Here is a 25,644-nt window from a genome sequence, read left to right on the forward strand (position 1 = left end):
TGTTCTGAGGTGACTTTCGCACTGCGGCAACTCAACATGGATGGGGTGCAATATATACATAAAAAGCCAAATGACATATTTAGAAATTTGCTCCCAGCATGTGGCTTGTCTGCTGCCAAAACAATTGAGAATTCTTCAAATCTTCATAAACCACGTAGACCGCTTCTTTGCTCCCTTTCTCCCCTGATACAGTCAGTGCAGCCACTTTAGATTATGAAATTGAAAGTGGGCTGGCGGCTAAGACATCTAGTCAAGAATTAGGCACACATTTAGTTAGGACTTTCTAGCATCCAGTCTCACCTGTTTGCACTTGCAGCATATCTTCTATGTTTACAGATATTATATATTGCATATTTACAATATCAGGGAATGCTATATTGTTGTATTTCACCTGGGATGTCTAAGACATTGATTCAATTTTTCTTTTTTTTTTTTTCGGTTGAGGTCGAGTCACCATCGATTCAACGTTGAATAAGTGTTGCAATGTCAACTTTAGAAAGATGTACGATGATTCAATGTTGAAATACATTAATTTATGGTCAGAATTGATTGAAATTTCAACAATGTTTCAGTGTTGATCAATAACGAGTGCTATAAATGTTGACTGTTTAAATTTATATTTATAATATTTTTTCTTGATGTTATTTCAGCGTCGTTTCAATGGCCTTTTATCATAAGAAGTGTCTAAGGTACTTGTTGTGATACACGTACAGTCAACATGCAATAATTGGTTCGTTTTTTCTTACCCTGATTATTTTCAAAAATGTTTTATTTTTTACAATCATTATATGTTGAGATTAACTTTTGTGCAACAATTATGACGATATAAGAGGGCTGATAGCATACCCTAACATGTCTCAGTATCAAAAGGGACTGACAGTGATTGTATCAGGTGAGAACAGTACTAGAATGCTGACTAAGTAGTTGTTGGAGAGTTGAACAAGGTCAGGTTAAAAAGATTAAAAAAAAAAAAAAAAAAACCTGACTCAAAGACAGCTTTATTTTCGAAAAGCCATGAACAAGTTGTACACAGGATTAGAAATTGCAATGCTCTCTCGGTTCGTAGTGTGCATGAGAAAGGCAAAAGTAAAAATGACCAAAAATACAAATAGTAATCTTATAATATAAATAATCTTTGAATATGGAAAAAAATACTGAGTGCAATTTTCAATACCAAAAAATGAGCAGCACTGTCCTTATTGTTGCAGCAGTATCCTTGTTGTACTTGTTGAATGAAGCTGTCCACTCTGTCTGCTGGTCCTGGCCCGGACACTTCTCAGTCTCCTCCCCGATGGCAGCAGATTGAAGTAGAAGTCGCATGGGTGGGTGGGCCACCTGCAATGCCAATGGCTTTCCACGGGAGGCAAGCGTGGTAGATGTCCTGGAGGGAGGGGAGAGAGACATCTGTGAGGGGAGGGGAGAGAGACGATCTCTCACTACTCGCTGTAACCTTTTGCAGCTGAACACGATGCAAGCGTTGATGCAGCTTGTGTGGATACTTTCAACGGTGCCTATGTTGATAGTTCGCATGATGGTGTTTGGGGCTGTTGCTCGCCTCAACTTGCGGAGGAAATAGAGACTCTGTTGTGTTTTGCTGGCCAGTGCTAAGGTATTACTTGACTAGGAGAGGTCCTTGGTGATGTGCACACCCAGGGACTTGGTGCTGCTCACTCTCTCTACAGTAGTACCATTGATGGTCAGGGGGGTGTGCCGTTTGTTGTGCTCTCCTGAAGTCAACAAGCTCCTGGAGGTTCTGCTGCCCACCCGTACTGCAACCTGCTGATCCCCAGCCGGTCTCATTTGAATAGGAGTTGCTGAGGATGGATTGTGTTGAACACTGCTGAAATTGTTGAACAGCCTTCTTGGATATGAGTTTTTGTTATCTAGGTATGTGAGGGCTGAGTGGTGGCCAGTTGATATGGCATCTTCAATCAAACGTTTGGACTGGTATGCAAATTTGAGTGGGTCCAGGGTGAGTGGAAGTGATGTTATGATGTGTTTCGTGACCAGCCATTCAAAGCGCTTCATGAGGATGGGGATGAGTGCAACCGGGCTGAAGTCATTAAGGCAGCAGGGAGACAACTTCTTTGGAACAGGGACGATGGTGAAGGCCATGAGGCACGTGGGGATGACATCCTGGCTCAGTGTTGAAGATGTCAGTGAGGACATCTGTGAGTTTCGCAGCACAGCCCCTTAGTACTTTGCCAGGGATGTTATGAGGGTCCTTAGCTTTGCGTGCGTTCATTTATCCAAGGGACCGCCTCACGCAGGGGGGAATTTGAGTACCTTGTCAACTGGAGTGGGAGGATTCTTCTGTCTAGGAGTGTTTTTTTGTGCCTCAAAGCGTGCAAAGAATATGTTCAGCTCATTCAGCAGGGAGGTGGAGCTGTCTGCCGTTTGTGGAGTGGGCTTGTAGTCTGTGACGATCTGTATCCATCTTCACCTCTCTCAGTGGTGAAAACTTTATCCAGGGTAATTTGGGAAAATCTTTGGGTCTGCATGTTTGAAATCGCATGCTAGAACAGGAAAAGCATCTGGGTGTACTATTGCAGCATGTTCACTGACATGCTGATGTAATTTGTTTAGTGCCTCACTCCTGTTGTTGTTTTTGGAGCTGGGAGGGATGTGAACAGTGACTAGTCGTACGGCAGTGAATTCCCGGCTAGAACAGTCTGCGCTGAATCATCACAATCTCTAGCAGTGGTGACCAGTGTTAATAATGTAATGTAATACAGAGCTCTCCACCACGAGTCTTACCTCCTTTGACGAGGGTTCTGTCAGCCTGGTAGCATGTTAACTGGTCGAGTTGTATAGCACCGTTGGTTATGGTGTTGTTGAGCCATGTTTCCATGAACACACAACACTCTTGCTGACTTCAAAGCAGTCCGCCCTAAGTTCAAGTGGTCCAGCATTTTGTCCAGCGAGCATACGTTAGAAGTCTCAAGTCTGTTCCAGATATCTCCACACTTGCTTTGCTTTTGTTTTCTTTTACACCGCCTGTGGCAACTCCCCTGCCATCTAGAGATGAAGATGGGAGTTGATGATGAAAAGTGCTTCCAGAGCAGCCCACTGTTTCTTAAGTTGTCCTGTAGCTCGTGCACATATAGCTTGTCCGTGATGTTGTTGTTTTTGAGCACAACTCCTGACTGTGTGTGCACCTAAGACACGGCTTGTGTGACGGGCTGGCGAGCAGAAATGAGAACATTCTAAAGATAAAGCACGCAAAACCTTTGTAGCGTTGGGAGCTGATTGTCATCTGTCTTGTCCACGTCATTTTTCACACAATTGATCCTGGAAAATATATTCCTTTTGTCTTTATGTAGCCTTTACATGAGGGGTGTCACACTTAATCCCAAATTGCAAATAACTGATTAAAGCTTTCATACACCCGATAGGTTGTACAGCCCTTTTGGGATTCACTTTGACACCTTTTACATCAAAAAGGACAGCAACTGTTACTATTTCTGTCAAAAAATGTACAGTTCTTCCCAAGAAACAATTTTTTGCTGAATAAAAAAAAATGAGCAAGACACGTAACCCAATTTGCTTTGTGTGAATGAATGATCATGGTGAAAGGAGGGGTTAGTCCCCACAGTGTGCCCCAGTGTGCTGTTGCTACTAATGTTGGTCTCTTTATTTCACTTTGGGTGTCTGTAAATGTCCCTATGTTCACTCTGCTGCAACATTAGAAACAAAAGCAATTGGTTATCTGTGAGATAGCTGGTAAAAGGCCAGATGGTGGTTATAAAAACTTTCATTCTAGTCAGTCAGCCAAACTATGTCCATGTACCTGGGTGCAAGGTTCAGGGTTTTGCACAATGCTTCATAGTTACAGTGGCTGCTTGAATATTTTTCATGTTCATTCAAGAATCCTGTTTAAATTTAGGAACACACTCAGGAAAGAGGCCAATCGAAAAGTTCAGTATTTGAATTTTATTGTCAGATATGTGTCGGATATCAAACAGTAACTTTCACTCAGATGTATAAGACTACCATTAACGTTCTTGTAGATCCTATTAGCCCTATTTGCTAAATAAACAGAGCTTATTAAAACCAAGGAACTCGGAGGACATAGACACTAGATTGTTACAGATTGAATCACTGTGAAATTAGTAGTATATTAGTATTGCTAATGTACTACTGTCTTCCTCAGCCCTGCTGTGTCCTGAGTGGAGCTCATTATTCAAACTTAAACTTGTTCCAACTTTTAAAACACAATCATTTAATATTTTATTTTGGTATGAAGCTACTCTATTAGTATGTGAGGTTTGATCAGTGGTGACGAAAAGAGGATGCAATGAAGCCTTTGAGAGTTTTTTCTTTTTTGATGCTGTATTTCATATATTCAACCTTGTGTTTGCAGGATTTCACCTTAGTGGCACAGTGACAGAACCTGCTACGTCATCTGAGCCAGAGGTCATCTACAAGGTTGCCATCAGCTTCGACCGCTGCAAGATAACTTCTGTCACCTGCGGCTGTGGAAACAGAGACATTTTCTACTGTGCACATGTTGTAGCGCTGTCCCTTTACCGTATCCGGAAGCCAGAACAGGTATTGGATTGGTGACTAAAATGCAACAATGCTTCTATGCGAGCAGCTTTTCCAGTAAAGGTTGCATAAAGGCTAAATCTAGAAAGCTTGTTTGATGTCTAAATGGTCACACTATCCCTCTTGCCATCATGGGAGATCATTTAAAATTATGGATGTCTGACATTGACATTGCCATATGCAAATATTTTCCACACGATTTCTGATACCAATATATATATTTACTGATACTGATATATTCTACTCACTTTACTGTCCTCAAATTAACACATTAATTATGCTTTTGTGTTCTTAATTTTGAAAGAAGAACACTGAATTAACAAACACAAAAACACGTCAGGCAGGGTTCCCCACACTATTGCAAGTCCAACTCACAGCGATCTAACCACCAAAATGTAAGAATAAAGTTAAACTTAATTAAACCTTAGCTATTTTATCTATTAATAAGGACATTGCATTTCTTTACATAACTCTTTCAAAACGGGATGTTGCATGGTTGCAGTTGCATTACTTTTTTTTTAAGAGACAGCGGACAGGAGGTGGCCAACACCAGCCACTTTGTTCCCAGAGCCCCACGCTCCAGCTGGAGAAGTGGCTGGGGATAGACATGGTGGGTGACAACAGCACATAGAGCGCTGTAATGTAAATAAAACGCCTCTAACTTCACAGCAGTAATGTGTGATGAAGCTCAACAAATTGCTGTCATGAAGCTTGTTGGCCTGTAAAAAGTGATGAACCACTGTGGTTGGTTGACCATGCTTCTGAGCATCATGGGTTCAATGTTCTTTCACCTCACTGTAACTGAGTTGTACTCTTACACTATTAATGCACTATTCATGATGTTAAGTTCCTTGCAAACCTTGACAGTTTGGCCGAATGAATGCAAACCTTGACAGTTTGGTCGAATGAATGCAACGTTACTATCCGTTTTTTTGTGGGGTGAATTCTGATGTAGATGTTGATTAGTACTTGGAAAATGTGCTCAATTCTGGCCGATATCATTTGACATCCATATTCAACCAAAGACTGACAATTCTCTTATAAATTGGTGATGTTTCAAGTTTAAATTTAGGAACATGAGGATCATGCATAATCTATTGCATATCTATGGGAAGGGTGCTGTGGAAAATATAATTTCCAGATGGTCAATATAAGGGTCCATCATATAATTGTACATTGGACAATTTGGCAGTTTTTATCTTATCATTATTATTAGTAGTAGTTAGTGTTATTATTATTATTAGTTGTTGTTGTTATTATTATTTAACAAGCTTTTACAAGCTCTTATCTTCATAATGGATTCTTGTAATATTGAGTGACAATTAATAATATACATGTATTTCGATTGATATGTTCAAAGAAACGACAGTCGGGGGGCGCGGCTGTATTTTTTTTTCCCAAGGACACAATTCGGTAAATCTGTTGAAATGTTTTTGGACAATCATGGTTTTATTCCTATACCAATATTTGCATATTTGTATTGCAGGTGAAGCTACGTCTACCCATCTCTGAAACCTTGTTTCAAATGAACAGAGACCAGCTGCAGAAACTAGTCCAGTATCTGATCACAGCTCACCACACCGAAGTGCTGCCCACTGCTCAAAAACTGGCTGATGAGATTCTGTCGTCCAACTCTGAAATCAACCTGGTTCATGGTGAGCCCATCGAAGCTCTATTTCCGTTTTTTAAAGCACCTGTCTCTGCACTTAACTATGAAGAGGGGGACATTTTTAGGTTAAATCTCACTTTGATAAAGAGTCGAAGGAATGTGATTGTTCAGCATTTGTCTTGCCTCGACTACTTGAATTGCAGTATGCATCTAACTACATCAAATAGCCCACAGCCTCCTGTATATCCATTCTATATCTTGTCATGTTCCATCAAGAAAAGGGACTGAGCAGGCATTTAATTTGATCTATTGACCTTAAAAACCAGGTGCCTCAAATCCAAGATCCTCAAATATTTGAGAAGACGTTAACTGTACAATATTGTTGAGTTCAAACAGAACGCCAGGTCTGCCGTAGGAAATTACATTTGTCTGGAATAGGGATGGGCACAAACAATCTCCGCAATGATAATTTTGCATCTGATGCTAAATTCGATAAACACAATCACCACATTGGACTTGCCTACGTAAATATGACAAGACCATGACACTGTGCTCTCAAGCTCTGGATTGAAATGTTCAAGTGGTGCAGGACATGTATGCTATGTGTAAGACAGTGGTGAGGTGTGCTGCAGGTGTAACAGAGTAGTTCTATTTGGGGGTGGGACTGCACCAAAGCTCAGCTGAGCCCCTTCTTGTTTGCGATGGTGATGGACAGGTTGGCAGATGAGGTAAGACAAGAAGCCCCCTGATGATGTTTGCAGATGACATTGTGATCTGTGGTGAGAGCAGGGAGCAAGTGGAAGATAAGCTACAGAGGTGGAGGTATGTCTTAGAAAGGAGAGGAATGAAGGTTATCCACAGTAAGACAGAATACATGTGTGTGAATGAGAGGGACCCAAGTGGACATGTGAAGTTACAAGACGCAGAGATAAAGAAGGTGGGGGATTTTAAGTACTTATTCTCAACTGTCCAGGACAATGAAAAGTGTGAGAAAGAGTTGAAGAAGCGGGTGCCGACATGATGGAATAATTGGAGAAATGTGTCAGGTGTGATGTGACAAAAGGGTGTCGGCAAGAATGAAAGCAATGCCAGCAATGTTGTACGGTCTGGAAAAAGTGGCACTTAAGAAAGGACAGGAGGCAGAGCTGGCAGTAGCAGAGATGAAGATGCTGAGGTTCTCTCTGGGAGTGACCAAGGTGGATAGGATGAGGAATGAGTATATCAGAGGGACAGCACATGTCAGGTGTTTAGGAGACAAAGTCAGAGAGGCTAGATTGAGATGGTTTGGACATGTACAGAGGAGAGTTAGTGAGTACATTGATAGGAAAAGGTTGAGATTGGAACTGTCAGGCAGAAGGTCGAGAGGAGGCCAAAGATGAGATTTATGGACATGGTGAAGGAGGACATGAAGTTTGTAGGTTTGAGAGAAGAGGAAGCAGAGGAGAGGGTGAGATGGAAGAAAATGATCTGCTGTGGTGACCCCTGAAAGGAAAAGCTGAATGAAAAAGAAGAATAAGAAACAAATGATAATGTTGGAGACAAACTAATAACTTTCATAATAAATTTCAGTTTCAAGAGAGACAGTAGTGTGTCCAACACACAAAGTATTTATCGTGATAATTATCGTTATGGCTGAAATGATTTGTCCGTATCTCCCATCCCTAGTCTGGAACCAGAGCGGTTCGTAGTCGTGACTCCCTTCAGCTTCAGTCACGATGCAAATGGCTTCATTAGCTTTTTACAATGAACAAAATCCAGCTTTTGTCCCTCTCCTCCACCGTGACATAATTCGGGATATCTATGGAAGCTCCGGTGGGCAACTGCCACACAATAAGCATGTGCTTATCAAGTAAAAAGCCTCATTGCAACTCATTAGGAGGACCAAACACGAGTAAGGTGCCTGACCCTCTTTTTTCTTGCTCATTCCTCCTCCCCCCAAAAAAGGTTGCAGGGTCTTTTAACTGGGACTGAGGATTTCAATGCAGCCTCGATTTTCTGTGGATTCATAAAGTTGTCTTTGTTGTTCCCCTGTATCGGTCGCCAGACCTTTTACAAGTAACATCTGACTTACGACCTGCTCGACCTACGTTATGAATTTGTTTCTTACCATAGCCCCACCACTGCCTAAGACTATTAATACTAATACTCTTTTCATTACTCATTTCCTAGAAATGAATAGAAGATCCTTTGAAATGTTTGTCATGGATAAGATCAGTATTAAAGTGCAAGTATGAACTTCTTTGTTTAAGCTTTCTGATAAAAATGTCACATTATAACAAGTAATGACCAGTAAAATCAACAGGTAATTTGATTAAAATTTAGTACATGCAATACTATTACGTCTAAGTGGATCCTGCTCTTGCTGATGTTTGACCGTGTAGACGGTTGACAGTGTGGGTGCATCCTTACCCGCCTGTCCACTAGCCTGTGGGAGCGGGTCAGCTGCTTTAAGGTGTGCTGAGAGACAATATTCTGTACAGTTAAAGTTCAGTGAGTTGGGTCTAAGAGCCCGGGAGAAGAAGAAGCTCACTCCTCCACTTAGAGGGGTATTGTGTGCCTTCTCCTTCCCACTCCCTCTCCAGTCTGCTTCATTGTTAATATAACAGTTACATTTTTCTATTGTATTTTATTTCATTATTTACTACTTTTTGATATTTCATAAATAGTTTGTCTTTCCTTTGCTTCTCTCAGTCCATTGTCACCCACTTTCAAACCATTCATGATTAGTGAGATGTTAAAAACAACAGTAAGAACAAATAAATTGCTTTCCTTTTATTAAATTTTTTTAAAAACTTGTTTTCAATCTAAAAATCTCCTGGTGAGACTGACGTATGTCTTAGATTGTTTGACTGATAGAGTTTCCAATGTTGCTGCTGTCAGAGCTCATCGTGTGCCTCTAATGTCCACAACCCAAACATTTCATCACCACTGAATTGGCAAAGATCATGTACTCATACTTATCCAAAATAACCACAAGGTGGAGGTTCAGCTCCTCTCCCTGGTTATTCATTATCACATAGATAGAGTCATGAGACAATTGTTTCATTGGAGGGGATTTGCAACCAGGCAACATCTTACGAATGACACCACTTTTCTGTGTTTGGACCCACTCCCGGGTCAGAAAATCATTGCATTTGTCGGTAGGGGCGTTGGACAGGACTAACTGATGATGGATCCTGACTTGATCAGTTGGCTCACCTTCTCCTCCTGGTCCAGGAAAAGAACCATGCCACTTTTCATCTGAGCATCTGATTTGATGCTGCTTTGCCTGACCTTTTCCCTGCAGCCAGACTAATGTCTTCCATGCAGCAGAATATTTCTTTTTAATCACACATTTGCAACTTACAATAGAGATTTATAATTACAACATTTATATCACAAAAATTCATGATTCACGAATGAAAGGAAGTAACAAAAATCCTCTTACTCCGGACACATAGTGAGAGTTAGAAAGATAATTTTGAAGTGATTTGGTTGTCTTTTGTTTTCCCAGGTGCCCCAGACCCAACTGCCGGTGCCAGCATTGATGATGACAACTGCTGGCATTTGGACGAAGATCAAGTCCGGGAGCAGGTTAAGCAGTTCCTCTCACAGGGAGGTTACTATGGCTCTGGGAAGCAGCTAATCTCCATGTTTGCGAAGGTATTTTTTCCCAATGTCAACAGAGAATTAATCAGTCCCTCCAGTATTTCTCTTTTTTATTTTTTGATTGTTGCAGCCAAAAATGCCATTTTTTTTAAATTTTTCTTATTGTGGTGAAATTTGCCGTCCTTTATAGTTCTGGAACATGTTGGCAAATAACAAACTTGCAACAAATGTTGTCACCTTTCAGCCTAAAAAAATTCCAGGCTGCAATGATTTGAACAAAATATGCTTCATTTGCCAAAAGCAATGAGTATTTGTAGTGCAAAGAACACACACACACACACATACAAAATTAAAAAAAAATGTACATGCAATACCCCTACTTCCCCAGCTTCTCTTTGAATTCATCTCTCATTACATATCTTAAATATAAGGGTGAATTCCAATGACGTCTTTAATCCTTAACCTCAAAAGTGCAAGGACTGTCCCAATTCTCATCATTCATTTGATGACACAACATGCAGAGCAGGCCTGAACGATGATTTTTGCTTTTCAATTACAAAAATGCACCATGCTCAGCATTTCAGTGGCGATAGCACTGGATCACTGCCCAGTCGGCTGGTGACTGAACAGTAGTGGTTCAGCACAAGTCAAAATTATTTTAACTTTCTGACCCAAGTATCACACATTTCCTCTTTATTTGATTGATTTGTCCATGGTGTTGTTGGGAATACACCTCCCATGTCCGTTCACTCATGAGAATGACAACCAGGAAATCAACAACTTATGTCCAAGAAATGTATTCCCTGATAGAGGAGTCTAATACATAAAACCGCAGAAGATTTCTAGGTCAACAACTATACCTGATTTAGCCCTAGCAGTAGCCCGGTAGAGCGACAAAAGCTATCCGAGGTCTTGACCCCTTTATACACAAAAGTTCTCCACGTGGGCTCCGTCCAGGTGCATCCAGCCCTGGAGAAGATGGTTCCTTTCCAACCTCCTTCGTCTGACCTTGGACCCGCTAACAAGTTACAATGTCTGCTCAGGCCTCCAGTAGCTGCTTCACTCCCGCCTTTGAACTCCATCTGTAACTTATCTCTTTCTCACGCACACTCCAGCACACTCTCCTCACTCAGCATTCCTCCGTCAGATCATCGTCTTTATTAGTAGCACCAGCAACGAAAGATATTAATATTGTATAATAAATGCACAATTCCCTTTATTGTTAAGTATCAAGTGCAACTGGTTCCGACAGTCGCCGTGACGGTGCAAAGATTTCTTTACTGAACACTGTTTTTGCACAATGCTTCTCTCTTTAGTCTATGGATGTGTCTGCATTTAAGAGCTGTCGCTTTTCGAAGTCACACATACCTCCTAACACTTGGTTTTGAGGGCTAAGTTTGAGGATTGAGTTTGAGGGTTAAGGATTGCGTATTAACGGACGAAATGGAATTCACTCTTAAGTCTGCTCATTACAATACAAAACCTAAGGGTCTGAAAGCTGACCTTGATGTAATACCATACCATGTAATACCCCCCATCTCTCCTGTAGGTCTCCTCACCACTGTCTCAATGTCCGCATACATGTCCTGCAGAGCCTTTTACATACTTTTCTGATGACTGACTGTCCTATCTATTATCTTTTATGCATTTAATTCTGCTCAGCCCCATTAACAGATTACAAATAATCAAAAACAATGTAATGTATGTAATCCTTCAGGTGCGAGAGATGCTAAGAATGCGAGACTCAAACGGCGCTCGGATGTTGACACTCATCACAGAGCAGTTCATGGAGGACCCTCGGCTGTCGCTATGGAGACAGCAAGGCACTGGCATGACTGACAAGTGCCGTTTGCTCTGGGACGAACTTGGTAAGTTGACAGTCAAAATATTGTACTTGAGACAGACTGGCTATTTGGCAAAGCCTGTAGATGACTTCCTTTCCTTCAAGTGAAGGATAAAAGCTCAGATCAATACATCCCCAGTTTCTCAATGACAGCATTTGGGAGGTCAATGAGATCGCTTCCACATAGCCCTGTCTGTGATAAAATGTTCTGGAAGAGTGATGGAGCAGCACACTTGTCACTGAGGAGGATAGTACTCCCAAGGAGGAAAGGATCCATTGGTCCTGACCAAGTGTGAAGTGGTCCAGAAGTGTTGACAAGTGAGTGTGGGGAAAATGGTTCATCAACAACAACCTGACATTACCCATGGAGGAGCAAGTGGTGACAGCAGAGGAAAAAGCGGAAAATGGTGGAAAGTGGTGAACATCATTGATCACTAAGGAAAAGAGCGCTTTTGTGTGAATATAATACGATGTGACTGAGCAGAATCAGCCAAATCCAGGAGACAGCAAGCGATAGAAAATGGTTAGAGAGCACTCTCTAAGAAGACTTCTGATGCAGAGCCAGCTTGTTTGGCCAAAGGCTATAGCTTTCTTGCCTTCCTTTGAGTGAGGCAAAAAAGCTACAGATCAATACAGCTTCTCTGCTCTAAGTGGCAGCATTGGGGAGGTCAGCAAGCTCTGTCGATTAGTGCAAAGTGAGACAAAGAAATGAAACACTTTTTGTCTAAATACTGTGCCTGTGACATCATCTACCTCTGTGGAAAAGTGCGATTTGAGCTAAATAGACGAAGAAGAACAGTTCTTCCATGACTTCTCTTAGCTGGTTGGCAAAGGCTTTGGAGAGTTTTTTGTAGTTTGTGCAGAGGAGGGAGACAGGACATCAGTTTTTAAGGTCCTGGCTTCCATTTCTTTGGATGGAGGAAGGCAGCCGTAGTCCAGGCCTTCCAATATGTCATAAGCACGAATATCCTCGAACCCCTTGTAAAAATCCACGAGAAGCCATCGATTGCGGGAGTTTTTCCATTAGTGTTGTGCAGTTCCTCAATTTTATACTATACCCACTCACACACATAATTGTTTTGTTTGTTGCTCTTGTTTCTGTGGAAGGCTGAGACAAGCAGCTTTATATTCACTGTCCAGTGTTATACCTTTATTGTATTGACTTACTGCTCCACCGTACGAAATTCACCCACCGGTGAGTCTTCCCCTTCCTTGTCTCTGGCTGTAATCCATGTGCTGGTACGGTGGCTTGTTTGAAGGCCCCGAGATCACCAGGTGATCCATTTGCAAATACTACTCCAAATCGTCCACTCATCTTTCAATTTCATATTTATATACTTTTGTCCTTCAAGCATTGAACCTTCTGAATTAGAGCCATTGAAATCATTTGTTGTTTTGCTACCTGGCTCTGTTCTTCTGACATGAAGTTCAAAGATTTTTTTTTACTTTTTCATCTGCCAACTTCTTAGTAGACATTGTTTGGTTAGTTGTGTAGGCAAATAATGTATGGCTAAGTATCCAGTAATCCAGTTGTCCTGATGTGCCGGTGCCCAGCAGCACGTCGTCAGAGGTACCAATAAGTTCCAAATATCTCCAGGAATGCTCCAACACCTAAAACGTTTCCGTCTTTCAAACCATGGAACGGTGCAGCCGTATTCCTTGATTCTAGTTAGATTGATCTCAGTGGCACAATATCATTTCCCAGGAGCCATTTTGTGTGCATCAATATAATCCAAAGAATCCAGAGAAATGTATCAATTCAGTGAAGCATATGTCTGTTGTACTGCCACCCCTAATATTTTGGTTTCCGCACAGGTGCACTGTGGGTGTGTGTGGTGTTGAACCCTCATTGTAAGAGTGAAGAGAAGAACAGCTGGATGAAGCAACTGAAGAAGTGGAGTGACATGGACGTCTGTCCACTGGAAGACGGAAACTATGGAAGTGACCTTCCCAATATCACCAATGCTTTGCCACAGAGAAACCATGCACAAGGTCAGCTGGCTTCTTAGCCAAAAACAGTACAATTATAACATGGTCATGAGTTAGTTGGTCAATAGTATGAATGTTTTTTTCCATTTTTGGCTACAAATGATGTGAGTGTGAATTATGTTTTGACATACAGTATACACCTCTTTGACCCTTAAGTGTCAAAGGGTTGTTCAGGTCATGAACTTTAAAAATAGATATTACGATGACTGTGCCACCTTTGACTGCTAGCATGAACACACACACAGGTCTGTCTTCACGAATCCCCTGAAATTGTGTCGTACATATCCCAGCACTGTAGGGGCATTGTGCATAATGCTATAAAAACAAATAACAAGCTAGCATGGCGCTTGCGCAAATGAGGGTTATATGCTAACATTAGCATTTACACACGTCCAGAACAAATTAATCGCTGAGAGAGACAGTGTGGACTGACAATGATGACGATGCACAAATTGACAGAGACATGAGAGGGTTTCTAAATTTTCAATCTTCTTTCTCATCTTTCATTTAGTTTTAGTTTTGGCTTTGGCTTTGGGTATCGACCGATACTGATCTGATACCAATGTTTGAGTGTTAACCCCTTTCCATGCTGTGGGATAACACTGTTCATGCTTTAAGTGAAAAGGAAAATGACTTCATATGGAATTACATTATGGAAGTGGTAGTGTGGAAGTGTTTGCCAAATGTTGCCTGTGTTACTGCACGTTACCGCACCACTGCTACACTGCTTCAACAGCATGATTCTATTTCTAGCAGAGCTATGCGCAGCACCGCTTGGAATGGAGAGTTGGAATGGAGTGGAACATACAGTCAGGAAATCAACCCGGAAAATTTCTTCAATCAATTTCATAAAACACTATGTGTTTGACGTGCATGTTGCTGTGAGAACAAATGGGAAACCACTGCATGGGCTGCAGGTCTGGGCTGTATGAAACCAAAACCAATGCACGGCACCCAGCCATTAAAGTGTGGATGCTCTCCATTTCACCAACTTGGAATACTAGAGTAGAAAAGTTGGCCAAGTAGGTGCCAAGCATATTATGAATCGTAATATTCCACATAATTAACAAAAGGGTCAAATGAAAAACAGATTGCCAGTAATGTCAAATTGAAAAAATAACACTTCAAAAATACCTGGATTCCCCACGACTACATTATGTGTTCAAGTGTAATGTGGTAACAACTCCAAAAAGCATCAACACCAGTTCAGTTTAGTGAAACTTCAATAAAAACCTTTTCTACCTGAGAAGGAATGGGTCTGATGAAGGTTTGAGCATTAATCCATGAACAGTTATTTTCGTTAACTACATTGCATGTACAGTAATTGGATGACTGGAATTCATGATTGTAGTTTTACTTGCACTTTTGACACAAGAAACTCTCAACAGTTGAGATTTGATTATATACAGCCGCGTGTCAGCTCATTTGTGACGCGCTCCGTCTCTATTGCATGAGAAACACAGACGAAGCAGCTTGTAGACATTCAGGAAGATTTTATGTTAATGAGCTGAAAGCACATGCTTCATTCAAGAAAACTTTCAACAATGACATCCATAGTTACAGAGACCCTGTGATGATTTTATCTGATGATCCACGCATCTGAGATGGATGCACGTGATCGAAGCTTGTTAGTTCAGTGTTTCACATGATTATGTTGTTATCTAAACGTGTTGTGTATTTTATATTTTGCATAATCAATCGCTCAATTAATGACTTCCTTCACCTGAGCGATCTCATCCTCGATTACTGGTCTCTTTAGAGGCATCGAGCAACTCATGATCCAGCCATCCTCTCGCGAGTGAGTGGAGAACTTCCTCTCCGCTCAGTTTCTGTTGGAAATCGAAAACTCTGCAGTACGCTGCAGCAACGTTGTATGTACTGTTGCTGCCATGTTATCATGCGCTGCGTGTGACGTCAACGTGAGTACTAAACATAGAGTTTAAATGGCAGGATCGGCCCCCGGTTCGGCAATTTTCCCCTGATGCCTGGTACCACTTTAAGAGGCTGGATCGGGTCGATACCCGATACCATGGTTGGGATCAGTGCATCCATAGTTTGAAGTTATTTGATTACGGTTTCTGAGAGTGAACGTTTGCTCAAAATATTGTGTCTGTGATGCCTATATTCACAACCATTGTTCGCTGCTCTTTATAATGAAAGAATAGCAAAATATTTTGTGTTATAATATGGACCAGAACAGCCGAACAGTTGTTACCAAATGTACAGCGTACTACTCTCTCTTGCTGAGAGAGCCGTGACAGACCAAATCTATTCACTCTGGAACCCGGATAGTATTGAGGTCCACTGTAGAGGAGCCAGGTTTGTCACCAAGGCAAACTTCCACCCAGGAAGTAATACTTTAATGTCCCTAGTCTCCTTTCCGGGACCGAGCATTCTTTCTCCAGTGTTGTCTACCTTTTTTGACCAACTTTGTTTCTTTGTAGTAACAAAGGGTTGGGGTGAATGGGTAAGATAAGGGTTTGAGCATTCATTCAGCACAATTACGCTCGTAAACTATGATGTCACTATGAAGTGTACTTGTAAACTATCTTAATTGTGGTAGCCCAGTAAATGCAGTAGTTGTGAAATGACCATTTGCTGACAATTTTTGTGTCTTGCTTCCAGAGTCCCGGCCGAGGAGGACAGTATTTACTCGCGCTGTGGAGGCGTGTGACCTCCACTGGCAGGACAGTCACCTTCAGAGGATCATCAGCAGTGACTTCTACATCTCCCCATCGTATCGGAGAGAGGGAGAGAGTCTGCTATTCAACACCCAGGGCCTGCCTTTGTGGCTTGGTATGTGTGTATTTATATTTATGCATTCTTTATGAACGTGCGGCATTAGCATTTTTTTCAGAACAAAGTCTTAAAAGTAAAATAAAAAAAAAATACAGAAACAAATATACATACAAAAAAACTACTTCTGTCAGAGTGTTCATTTGTTGTTCTTTTTTCCATCTGTCACTCAGATCATGTCCCAACAGCATGTGCACGTGTCGATGCACTGCGTTCCCACGGTTACTCCAGGGAAGCTCTGCGATTGGCTGTTGCCATCATCAACACTTTGCGCCTCCAGCAGCAAAGACAAATGGACATCTATAAGCACCAGAAGAAAGGTTGCTGTCTTGCTAAATATACTGTCCACTGATTTCTACATCTTGCCAATCCCACACCTTCTCTTGTAGAACTCCTGCAGAGAGGAACCACATCCACCACCAACCTGGAGGGCTGGGTGGGGCACCCATTAGATCCCATTGGATGCTTGTTCACTACACTTGCAGAAACCTGCCAAGTGGATGACGACAGCTGCATGGACTCTGGAGGTATGGAAGGACAATTTATATTATTTTATTTATAGGCAAAACCTAAAGTAACTATTGTTATTGGGTCTGCTGCTCTAAACATAGTATCCTTACAGACACACTACACTTGAACAAGTAACAGCTGACTTACGACCTGCTTGATTTGAATGGCATTCGACTTACGTCCAATCCGACTTGAGACCGGTTGGTCGGAACCGATCCCGGTCATAAGTTGGATGTTACTTGTTACTTCTACATTTACAAGATAATGTAAATCTGGTATTTTTTGACATTGCTTGCAAGGGATGTCATGGTATGAAACTTTCATGTCACAGTTATTGTGAACCAAATTATCTCATTTACCCTTATTATTGCGGTGTTGTTGTAATGTGCTCAAATAAATTAAGAAATAAAGTTCTAAAAATAATCATAAAAAAACACACTGAAATCCATTAACATTGCATTCCAGTACAGTACAGTTTTCATTACTGGCAATCTGTTTTTCATTTGACTTTATTCCTTGAGGATGGAAAAGTGTTGTATGTAACATTTGCGCTTGGGAGCCTGTAAATACAGCCAACTATAAACTGTTTACAGTGGGCAAGGTGGATCACCAACTAAAGAGGCATCAATACCAGGAACCATCAGGTCAGATCTAAAACTGGCTGGAATATGGTTTTGTACATATGTCATCACTCCTAGCCCCAAAATATCCTGATAATGTTTAAAATGTCATAGCCTGATAGGCCTGCACATATATCTGTAATTGAATGGTCTAAGTGTGTTTCTGACACCATAAGTATATCGGTAGTTTCTGCATTAGCCAGATATTTAGATTTAGATTATTTGTGACAAAGGAGCTCAAAGAATGTGGTTGTGATGCTGGGTTTGTCTGCTTTTAGGTAATAGCACACTTCATTGACTCCCTTTGTAATTACAGGCAACAAAACAGTGAGTGTGGTGAAAGCGTAGAATATATCTGCAAACTGTTTTTACATCTGCTATGCTATGTCACAGTTTTGGGTGCATTTGTGCTTCTGGTTCATGAAGTTTGTGTTGCAATTTTGCTGTTTCAGATGGCGAGCCACGACATCCAGTGTTCCATCATGTTCCTGTGTGGGGAAGTCCCGACACAGGAGAGTCATATCTGACGTTAGCTCTGGAGGTCACCCTGATGGGAATGGGTCAGCAGCGGATCATGCCTGAGGGACTGTATGCTCAGGATAAGGTACCCTAGTCAAAGTTACCAACCATAACGATTGTATCCCCAATACATTTTACTTTACCCTTTTGAAATCTATAGGAAGTGGTAATGCTATTAAAAGGGTACCCAATACATACCAAAATAGACAGCTCAGTGGAAATGCAGCAGAGATCACCACATAAATGGAACATTGACAAAAAAAATGAAAATGACAGTACAAAGCATACCAGAGCTACAGCAAAATGCTGCAAATGTCCTTTATTTGTTTGTGGAATCCAAGTCATTCTAGTATTGCAACTGTGCTTTGAGAGTAAAATTTAAAAAAAAAAAATTCAAAAAACATTGAGGTTGAATGTCACCTTTTCAGAATGTTGACTTTTTATTCACAACATATTTTAGTCTGAGAGGTGTTGTGTTGGCGTAGTATTTTTGGTCTGAAACTTGGCTGATGTGTGTTCACTGTGCAGGTATGTCGAAATGAGGAGCAGATTGTGGCAAAACTGCAGGAGCTAGAACTCGATGGTTTGCTCGTTCAATCCCTCAGGAAACAGGTCATCCAGCTTTTGGAAGGTATGCAGAAAAACTTCAACTGCATTTTTAATGATAATGGTAATTAACTGAGACTTCTATTTTGCTCCAGCTGGACCCTTCAGCGGGCTCGGTGAGGTCATTCACAGAGAAAGTGTTCCCATGCACACATTCGCCAAGTACCTCTTCTCTGCTCTGCTACCACACGACGCTGACCTGGCCTACAAGGTGGCACTCCGTGCCATTAGACTGCCAGTGTTGGAGTTGTCCGCTGGGTCTGCAGATGTGGGTCACCCCCATCATGGTATCTCCATCATTCCTAGCAGATATCCTCGCTGGTTCACGCTGGGTCACCTGGAGTCTCAGCAGTGTGAGCTGGCCTCCACCATGCTAACTGCTGCCAAAGGTAGTGTTCACATAAGAACGTTTCAACAACAATACATACAAAAAATTGCAATGACTCATCAATGTTTACACAGTGCAATACACACTATCAGTTGTGTGCAGTATATCCTACACAAACAACACCCTCATATTAACACAAATTATTATACCAATATGCTTGAAGAGATCAACACATTCAAGACTACTGTTTGTTCTCACCCAGGTGACATGGTGAGATTACGGACGGTTCTAGAAGCCATCCAGAAGAACATCCATTCATCCTCTCTGATCTTCAAACTAGCTCAGGATGCCTTCAAGATAGCAACACCAGCTGACAGCTCCCCTGACCTTACCCTAATTAATGTGGCGCTTGAGCTTGGACTGCAGGTTTGTATGCATGCAGCATTGTGTAGGAACTGTGAAAACATGATATGAAAACTAGATTAAATGTTACATTTGTAATTTGTACTTTAATGTTCAGACTTCTCCAGTTGCAAGCATTGACTTTTGCATTATTTTTTTTTTACATTTAGTATTCATACAATGAGAACATTAGTTTGGTAAGCAGGGTTCTCCCCAGAAATCTTCCCATCATAGGACTGCCATCTTAGGAGGTCTATGTGATGCTAAGGTTCAGGGAATTACCCAGTCACTCCACTAACTGTTTAGCCACGTTGTGAGTCTGTATTGCTGTCTCACTGTTTGTTACTATCAAAATATTCACTTTTGTTATGTGGACTAAAGTTCCTTAGATTTGCTTTTTAAAAATTTTCCAACTAATCTGGTTGGGGGGGACTTGCGACTCATCTTAGGCCTTTCGGACGCAGTATTGTCAAGTGCACGATTATTATCCAACACATAATCGTTGATAAATGATATCATCAGTAATTTCTTTCCATTGCGATCAAAATGTGAAGAACTTGGTGAGTGACTTAGAAGTGATAACAATAATAATGATAATAATTCCATTGTCTCTTGTCTCAAGAATTGCATTGGAATGAAACTGATCAAGAAGTTGTGTTTTTGTAGGAATGCCACATTTGAACAACACATTGAACAGTCACCCAATCTCTGTCTCTGTGGGTGGAGTTGGAGCTGCTAGCTCTCACACACATCAATGTGGCTTTTTATCAAGGCCAGCAAAGCCATCCATTAATTCTCAGTATTGTTAATTGACTTAATGATTATCATGACTGGCCAATGGTTATATTCCATTTGTGAACCCTGGAGGCATCTTTTCTATGTGTCTGATACAGTAGCTACGGCCATTGTAGTTACCTACATTGCCTTGCGGCTACTGAGGAATAACTGACAACCAAAACTAAGTGCAGCCATCAGTTTATTTTGCTAAATTCACCATAATCATATTATTGTTAATTGTGTGCTGCAGTTTGTATGTGTAAAGACAACTGATGCTACAGCATACCTCATCACTCAATGAAAAACAGCTCTATAGGAATTGCTGTTTTCCTTGAGGTGAGACAGCACAGCACAGACTTGTCCCATTATCCCAAATTGTGACCTCACGACAAAAGACAAAACTAGGACCACCATATGAAATACTTATAAATAAAACATGGGCTTGGTTTAGTTTTATTATTTATTATTATCTTATATTCTTATTATTATTACTTGGATATCAATACCATGAAAACTCAAAGCTCAAATTCAGTCATGCTTAAAAAACGTCTGTACATAAATCTGGGCTCCATTTTAACACAAATTTAAGATTTAGAATGGATTAGTACGTCATGAAAATCTTACCAGCAGTTGCGGTCCCATAATTACATTATATTGTGAACCACAGAACAAATTAGTATTGAATATTAGACAGTAAACTGTCAACAATTTCAGTCATGTGACACATGATACATTGATCTGGAACATATGATGTTCGTTTTGGCAGATCTTTTTCAAAATATTGAATTGAAGTTCAAAGTTGCACACTCACTATTTCTATTTATAAACTACAGAATAAAAATACTTGAATAAAATGTCTACAAAATTTGACTTCAGTGAAAATGTCCAAGGGTCCAACAGAATAATTTACATGAATAAGGAAAATACACGGAAAAGACATTCATTACCTTCATACAGAATTTCCCTTGGGATTAATAAAGTTTTCTGATCGGATTCTACTTTGAATCGTGGTCTTCCCGGCATTCACTCCGGTACAGTTGCCTGACACAGCCAAAAAATGTGGTAGGAGAGAACCGTAAGCACAGTTGTGGCCATCAGATGTGATCTAGGTGCGATCTACTTGACTTTTGGTACTGCGCTCGTCCTCCTCATCAAAACTGCAGAACAAAACCAGTTTGCCAATATCATCGTTTATTATTCTCATATCATCATGTTTCATGCAACAGAACTCACGTGTGTAGCTTGTTGTGAGCATTGTGATGACAGTGTATATGTTCTGCAGGTGATGAGGATGACACTTTCTACTCTGAACTGGAGGCGGAGAGAAATGGTCCGCTGGCTGGTCACTTGTGCCACTGAAGTCGGTGAGTTCCCCTTTGGATTAAATCTAGACATGTCTAAATTGTGTACTTGCTGTTCAAGTGTTTTGTCTTTTTTCAGGTCTCCGGGCATTGGTCAGCATTTTACAGAGTTGGTACACTCTCTTCACTCCCACAGAGGCCACCAGCATTGTGGCAGCAACTGTCATGTCCCACAACACCATCCTGCGCCTCAGCCTGGACTACGCACAGCGGGAGGAGCTGGCGAACTGCGCCAGGACTCTAGCTCTGCAATGCGCTATGAAGGACCCCCAGAACTGCACGCTTTCCGCCCTGACGCTATGTGAGAAGGACCACATTGCCTTTGAAACTGCCTACCAGATTGTTATTGACGCAGCGTCAACAGGGATGACATACTCGCAACTCTTCACCATTGCCAGGTACATGGAACACAGAGGATACCCATTGCGCTCCTTCAAGCTGGCCTCCCTGGCTATGACTCACCTCAACCTTGCATACAACCAAGACACTCACCCTGCCATTAATGATGTGCTCTGGGCATGTGCATTGAGTCACTCTCTGGGAAAGAATGAGCTTGCGGCTATAATTCCCCTGGTTGTGAAAAGTGTGCATTGTGCAACAGTGCTATCTGACATCTTGCGGCGGTGCACTATGACAGCACCAGGACTTGCCGGTATTCCAGGAAGAAGGACCTCTGGAAAGCTGATGTCCACAGACAAAGCGCCTCTGCGGCAGTTGTTAGACTCTACAATCTCTGCGTTTATCAACACCACACACTCACGCCTGACACACATCAGCCCTCGACACTATGGAGAGTTCATAGAGTTCTTGAGCAAAGCCAGGGAGACCTTCCTGCTGGCGCAGGACGGTCACATCCAGTTTGCCCAGTTCATAGACAACCTGAAACAGATCTACAAGGGAAAGAAGAAACTCATGATGCTAGTCAGGGAACGCTTTGGTTGATGGCTCTGAACCCCTATACACTTTGTGGTTCTTTTTTATATACATGTCATCTACTGAGCCATTTGTTGATGAAGCCTTGAATCCTATCAGGATGTTTATGTTTTGTTTTTTTTTCCCCTTGACTGTGAACCAAGATGTGTTACTACTTACTCTGCTCTCGGTGATGGTGGTTCTGGGCAATGTGACAATGAAAAGTATTGGTGCAACAGATAAAAAAAAATGCATGGTTCAGACTTGTCAGGGTTTCGACTCACGCATCCGGTCATTTTTGTGGATCACCAAGAAAAACTATAACACAAGACAAAAAAAAGTATTTTGGGGCAAATATAAATTTGTCCGAAAATACCTTTTCCCATTAAATGAAACTCATACAAAAGATATGATGACAACTCCAAGCACCAGTGTGTTGCACAAGCCATTGTGTTGCACAAAGGGATTGAGGTGAATCTGCCACTTGTTGCGGTGCCTACAGGGGCCGCATCACAGTGTTTACAAATGAAATGTGTGAGCGCATGAGACAAGCCTCATTTGCATGAGCCATATGCTGACTGCATGAGATCTTACAACCCTTCTGACCAATAACGTTTGTAATACCTTTAGCTCGGCTGGATTCTGCTGCAAAGGGCTGCATAAATGCCACAGTGATGACGGTTGTTGAGCAGTACACATCTTGGCTCCTGTTGCTGACACATCATGGTGATGCCGCTTCAAATGGATGGCTATGCTCCTTGCATTTCCACTGTCACACTGCCTTTATGTGAGCAACTTTTTTTCTTTCATCAACCAATCTGCGGACCGTGTGCAGTACAAACCGTGGAGAGTGGTCCATATAGATCACTGCTCAGTATTGATCTGTTGCACCAGTAACAAAAAGGCTCACTCTGTGGCACATGATGTAAGACCAAAATATTTGAGGACGCGTGCACCACATCATTTAACTGGGGCCAAACAAAATGGCATTTTAAAAGATTCTGTCCCATCCAAAATAGCCTATTGTTACCCTTTGTTTCCACCGAAGGCATATGTGTTTTTTAATTAATGTCAGTCTGAGGGTTTCCACTTGGCGTGCAGTGTCACTGCTCTGAGAAGTGGCCAGGAAGTGGCATCCAGTCAATGAAAAACAAAGTTGATTCGGTAAATTAAGTAGCTACATTTAGCCTTTCAATCACCATGTCAATGGAGCCAGAGCCAAACGCACCAAGCCGACGTATAAAAGAATCTACCTTGAAACTCGATTCCACAGTCAACAAGGAAAGTGGTCAAATAAGGGCCTCATGTGGACCTCATGTGAAGCATGGTTCCGACAGTCCAGATAATCTTTTACCGGGGTTGAACCATCCTTGTTCAATAATCAGTGCAGTGGCACAGTGCACTGCTGTTGAGAAGTGTTTTGACTCTCATCTGCGCGCACACACACAACACATCTAGTGGACACTCTACAAACACTTGTTCCCACAAAGCTGGTTACTGACCACTGTAAGTCCCCGCAACTGCAGTGCCTCATCTTGCGTGAATGGATGCACTGCCATTGTTGCCTACAGAAACTGATTGCCATGCAACAGCCTCTGCAGCTTCAGTGGAGCATGCCGCCTGGTTGAAATCTCATTGCAACCACCATGGCGTGCGCGCGAGGGGTTGGTCATTGTTGCTATTAGCACCAACATCTGCTCATTCCTTAACATTTCTTATAACAGCCGTTTTTTTTTCTGTAAATGTTTCATGGATGTCAGTTACCAGAAGTTCAGAGCCACATTTGTTGCTCCAGGTTCAAGCAACATTCTGTTTAAGATTGTAAGCAGCAGATGTACTTGATGATTACTCAACCACTAATGTTGACACCAAAGCTACCTTGGAACTAGTCACAAGACCTATCAAGTCATTTTTCCATGGAAACTGACTGAATATGAACAACGAATTCCTCATGACCCACCCCCAAAGTAACAAAGCCCAGGCCAACACGTAGAGGCTACACTCAGTTCTCAGGGACATCAAGAAATAAAACCAGAAAAAAGTAGTAGCATTTAAGATTCTGTAAATATGAAAGTATCAATTCTGAAAATTGTAAAGTTATTGTTATTTAAAAGTGTATGTTTGATTTGTTCACTTGGACTTCTTATTTATATGTCACTTCTTTGGGGCTGGGTGTGTACTTGAAGAGTTTTGCCACAGTTTTAAGAAGCAAAAGCTTTTCTCAGGGGCTCCTATTTGTCTTTATATTTTTAGTTTTAGATTTATAAAATAAATAAATTTAAAAAGAGAAAAAGGAAGCATGTTGTGTGCGGAGACTTGAAAGGCATCCATTGAACTAAATCTGACTATGCAGAACCATGTTGGTGGTCCGTTTTCTTTGAAGAGGCCTCCATGTATTTTTGTCAATGGAATGGAATACAGCATACCTATGCTTTTGTTTGTTTGTATTTGTATTTGTTTTGTTTTGTTTGGACCATGCACAGTAGCCAGCCACCGCCTGCCAAATTTGGGAGAAAAACAATAGATCTCAAGCCTTTTGTACGTTCTTACACCGAGCTGTGTGGCAGCTGTAGCAGAAGCTAGTTACCTCAGCAACTTTATCTGTGTAGGTCAATCACACTGCAGTTGCGGCGAGGTCATCATGAATGTAGAGGAAAATTGGATTATTATTTGCCTGCTTCCTTGATAAAATTTTATGCATTCACTCTCACATTTTGTTGAGCTACAACTTACTTTGGCACTTCACATACATCCTGTCTTCATTGTTTTCTCCCTGGCGGTGTCTAGTAGAGTTGCTGTTGGTTCACTAGTTCATCTGCAGCTTCATTTGTCACTTCTTCCCTATCTTTCAGGGAATATTTTTAAGTGTTAGTTGCCTTTTGTGCTACTGAATTGGTGAATTAAAAAGGTATCTCCATTGTTAACACAGAAGTATGATTAGATGTGTTTGTTTTTTTATAAGCATTATTTGTGTATTTTGTTGCAACTTACTGAGCTACTGTCTATAAAGTGAGAATTTATTACTATTTATGTAACATTACTACCATTTTGTAATGATTTGTGTTGGAATTTTGGTGCTTTTCTATGAATAAAGTGAAACAAACATGACAGTGATTTGGTTCTTCTTTTTAGCATGTAAGCATTCAGCAACAACAACAGCACCACTAAAGTAAACATTTAAAAATATCATGTGGTGCTGAAAACAACAAATGGCTACCCTGATGCTTTGTGCACAT

At 41.3% G+C, this 25,644-nt stretch overlaps 1 protein-coding gene across 2 annotated transcripts in view; it reads left to right on the top strand.

Annotated features, from left to right (window-relative positions):
- zswim5 (zinc finger, SWIM-type containing 5) overlaps positions 1 to 25,506 on the top strand; it is a 43,999-nt gene extending 18,493 nt beyond the window's left edge. The window contains exons 2-16 of one of the 2 annotated variants that reach the window (XM_053883248.1): positions 4,364 to 4,551; positions 6,035 to 6,203; positions 9,651 to 9,799; positions 11,463 to 11,613; positions 13,404 to 13,580; positions 16,203 to 16,373; positions 16,547 to 16,693; positions 16,763 to 16,900; positions 17,477 to 17,527; positions 17,956 to 18,107; positions 18,551 to 18,653; positions 18,724 to 19,017; positions 19,219 to 19,382; positions 21,418 to 21,499; positions 21,576 to 25,506. In XM_053883248.1, coding sequence (XP_053739223.1) covers positions 4,364 to 4,551; positions 6,035 to 6,203; positions 9,651 to 9,799; positions 11,463 to 11,613; positions 13,404 to 13,580; positions 16,203 to 16,373; positions 16,547 to 16,693; positions 16,763 to 16,900; positions 17,477 to 17,527; positions 17,956 to 18,107; positions 18,551 to 18,653; positions 18,724 to 19,017; positions 19,219 to 19,382; positions 21,418 to 21,499; positions 21,576 to 22,438 — 2,999 coding nt within the window. In that variant the 3' untranslated portion in view covers positions 22,439 to 25,506. The remainder of the gene's footprint in view (positions 1 to 4,363; positions 4,552 to 6,034; positions 6,204 to 9,650; positions 9,800 to 11,462; positions 11,614 to 13,403; positions 13,581 to 16,202; positions 16,374 to 16,546; positions 16,694 to 16,762; positions 16,901 to 17,476; positions 17,528 to 17,955; positions 18,108 to 18,550; positions 18,654 to 18,723; positions 19,018 to 19,218; positions 19,383 to 21,417; positions 21,500 to 21,575) is intronic. The other variant, XM_053883249.1, reaches the window with a different exon arrangement.
- Positions 25,507 to 25,644: the final 138 nt, after the last annotated feature.

The sequence above is a fragment of the Synchiropus splendidus genome, chromosome 13, assembly GCF_027744825.2.
Source record: "Synchiropus splendidus isolate RoL2022-P1 chromosome 13, RoL_Sspl_1.0, whole genome shotgun sequence".
NCBI lineage: Eukaryota > Metazoa > Chordata > Actinopteri > Syngnathiformes > Callionymidae > Synchiropus > Synchiropus splendidus.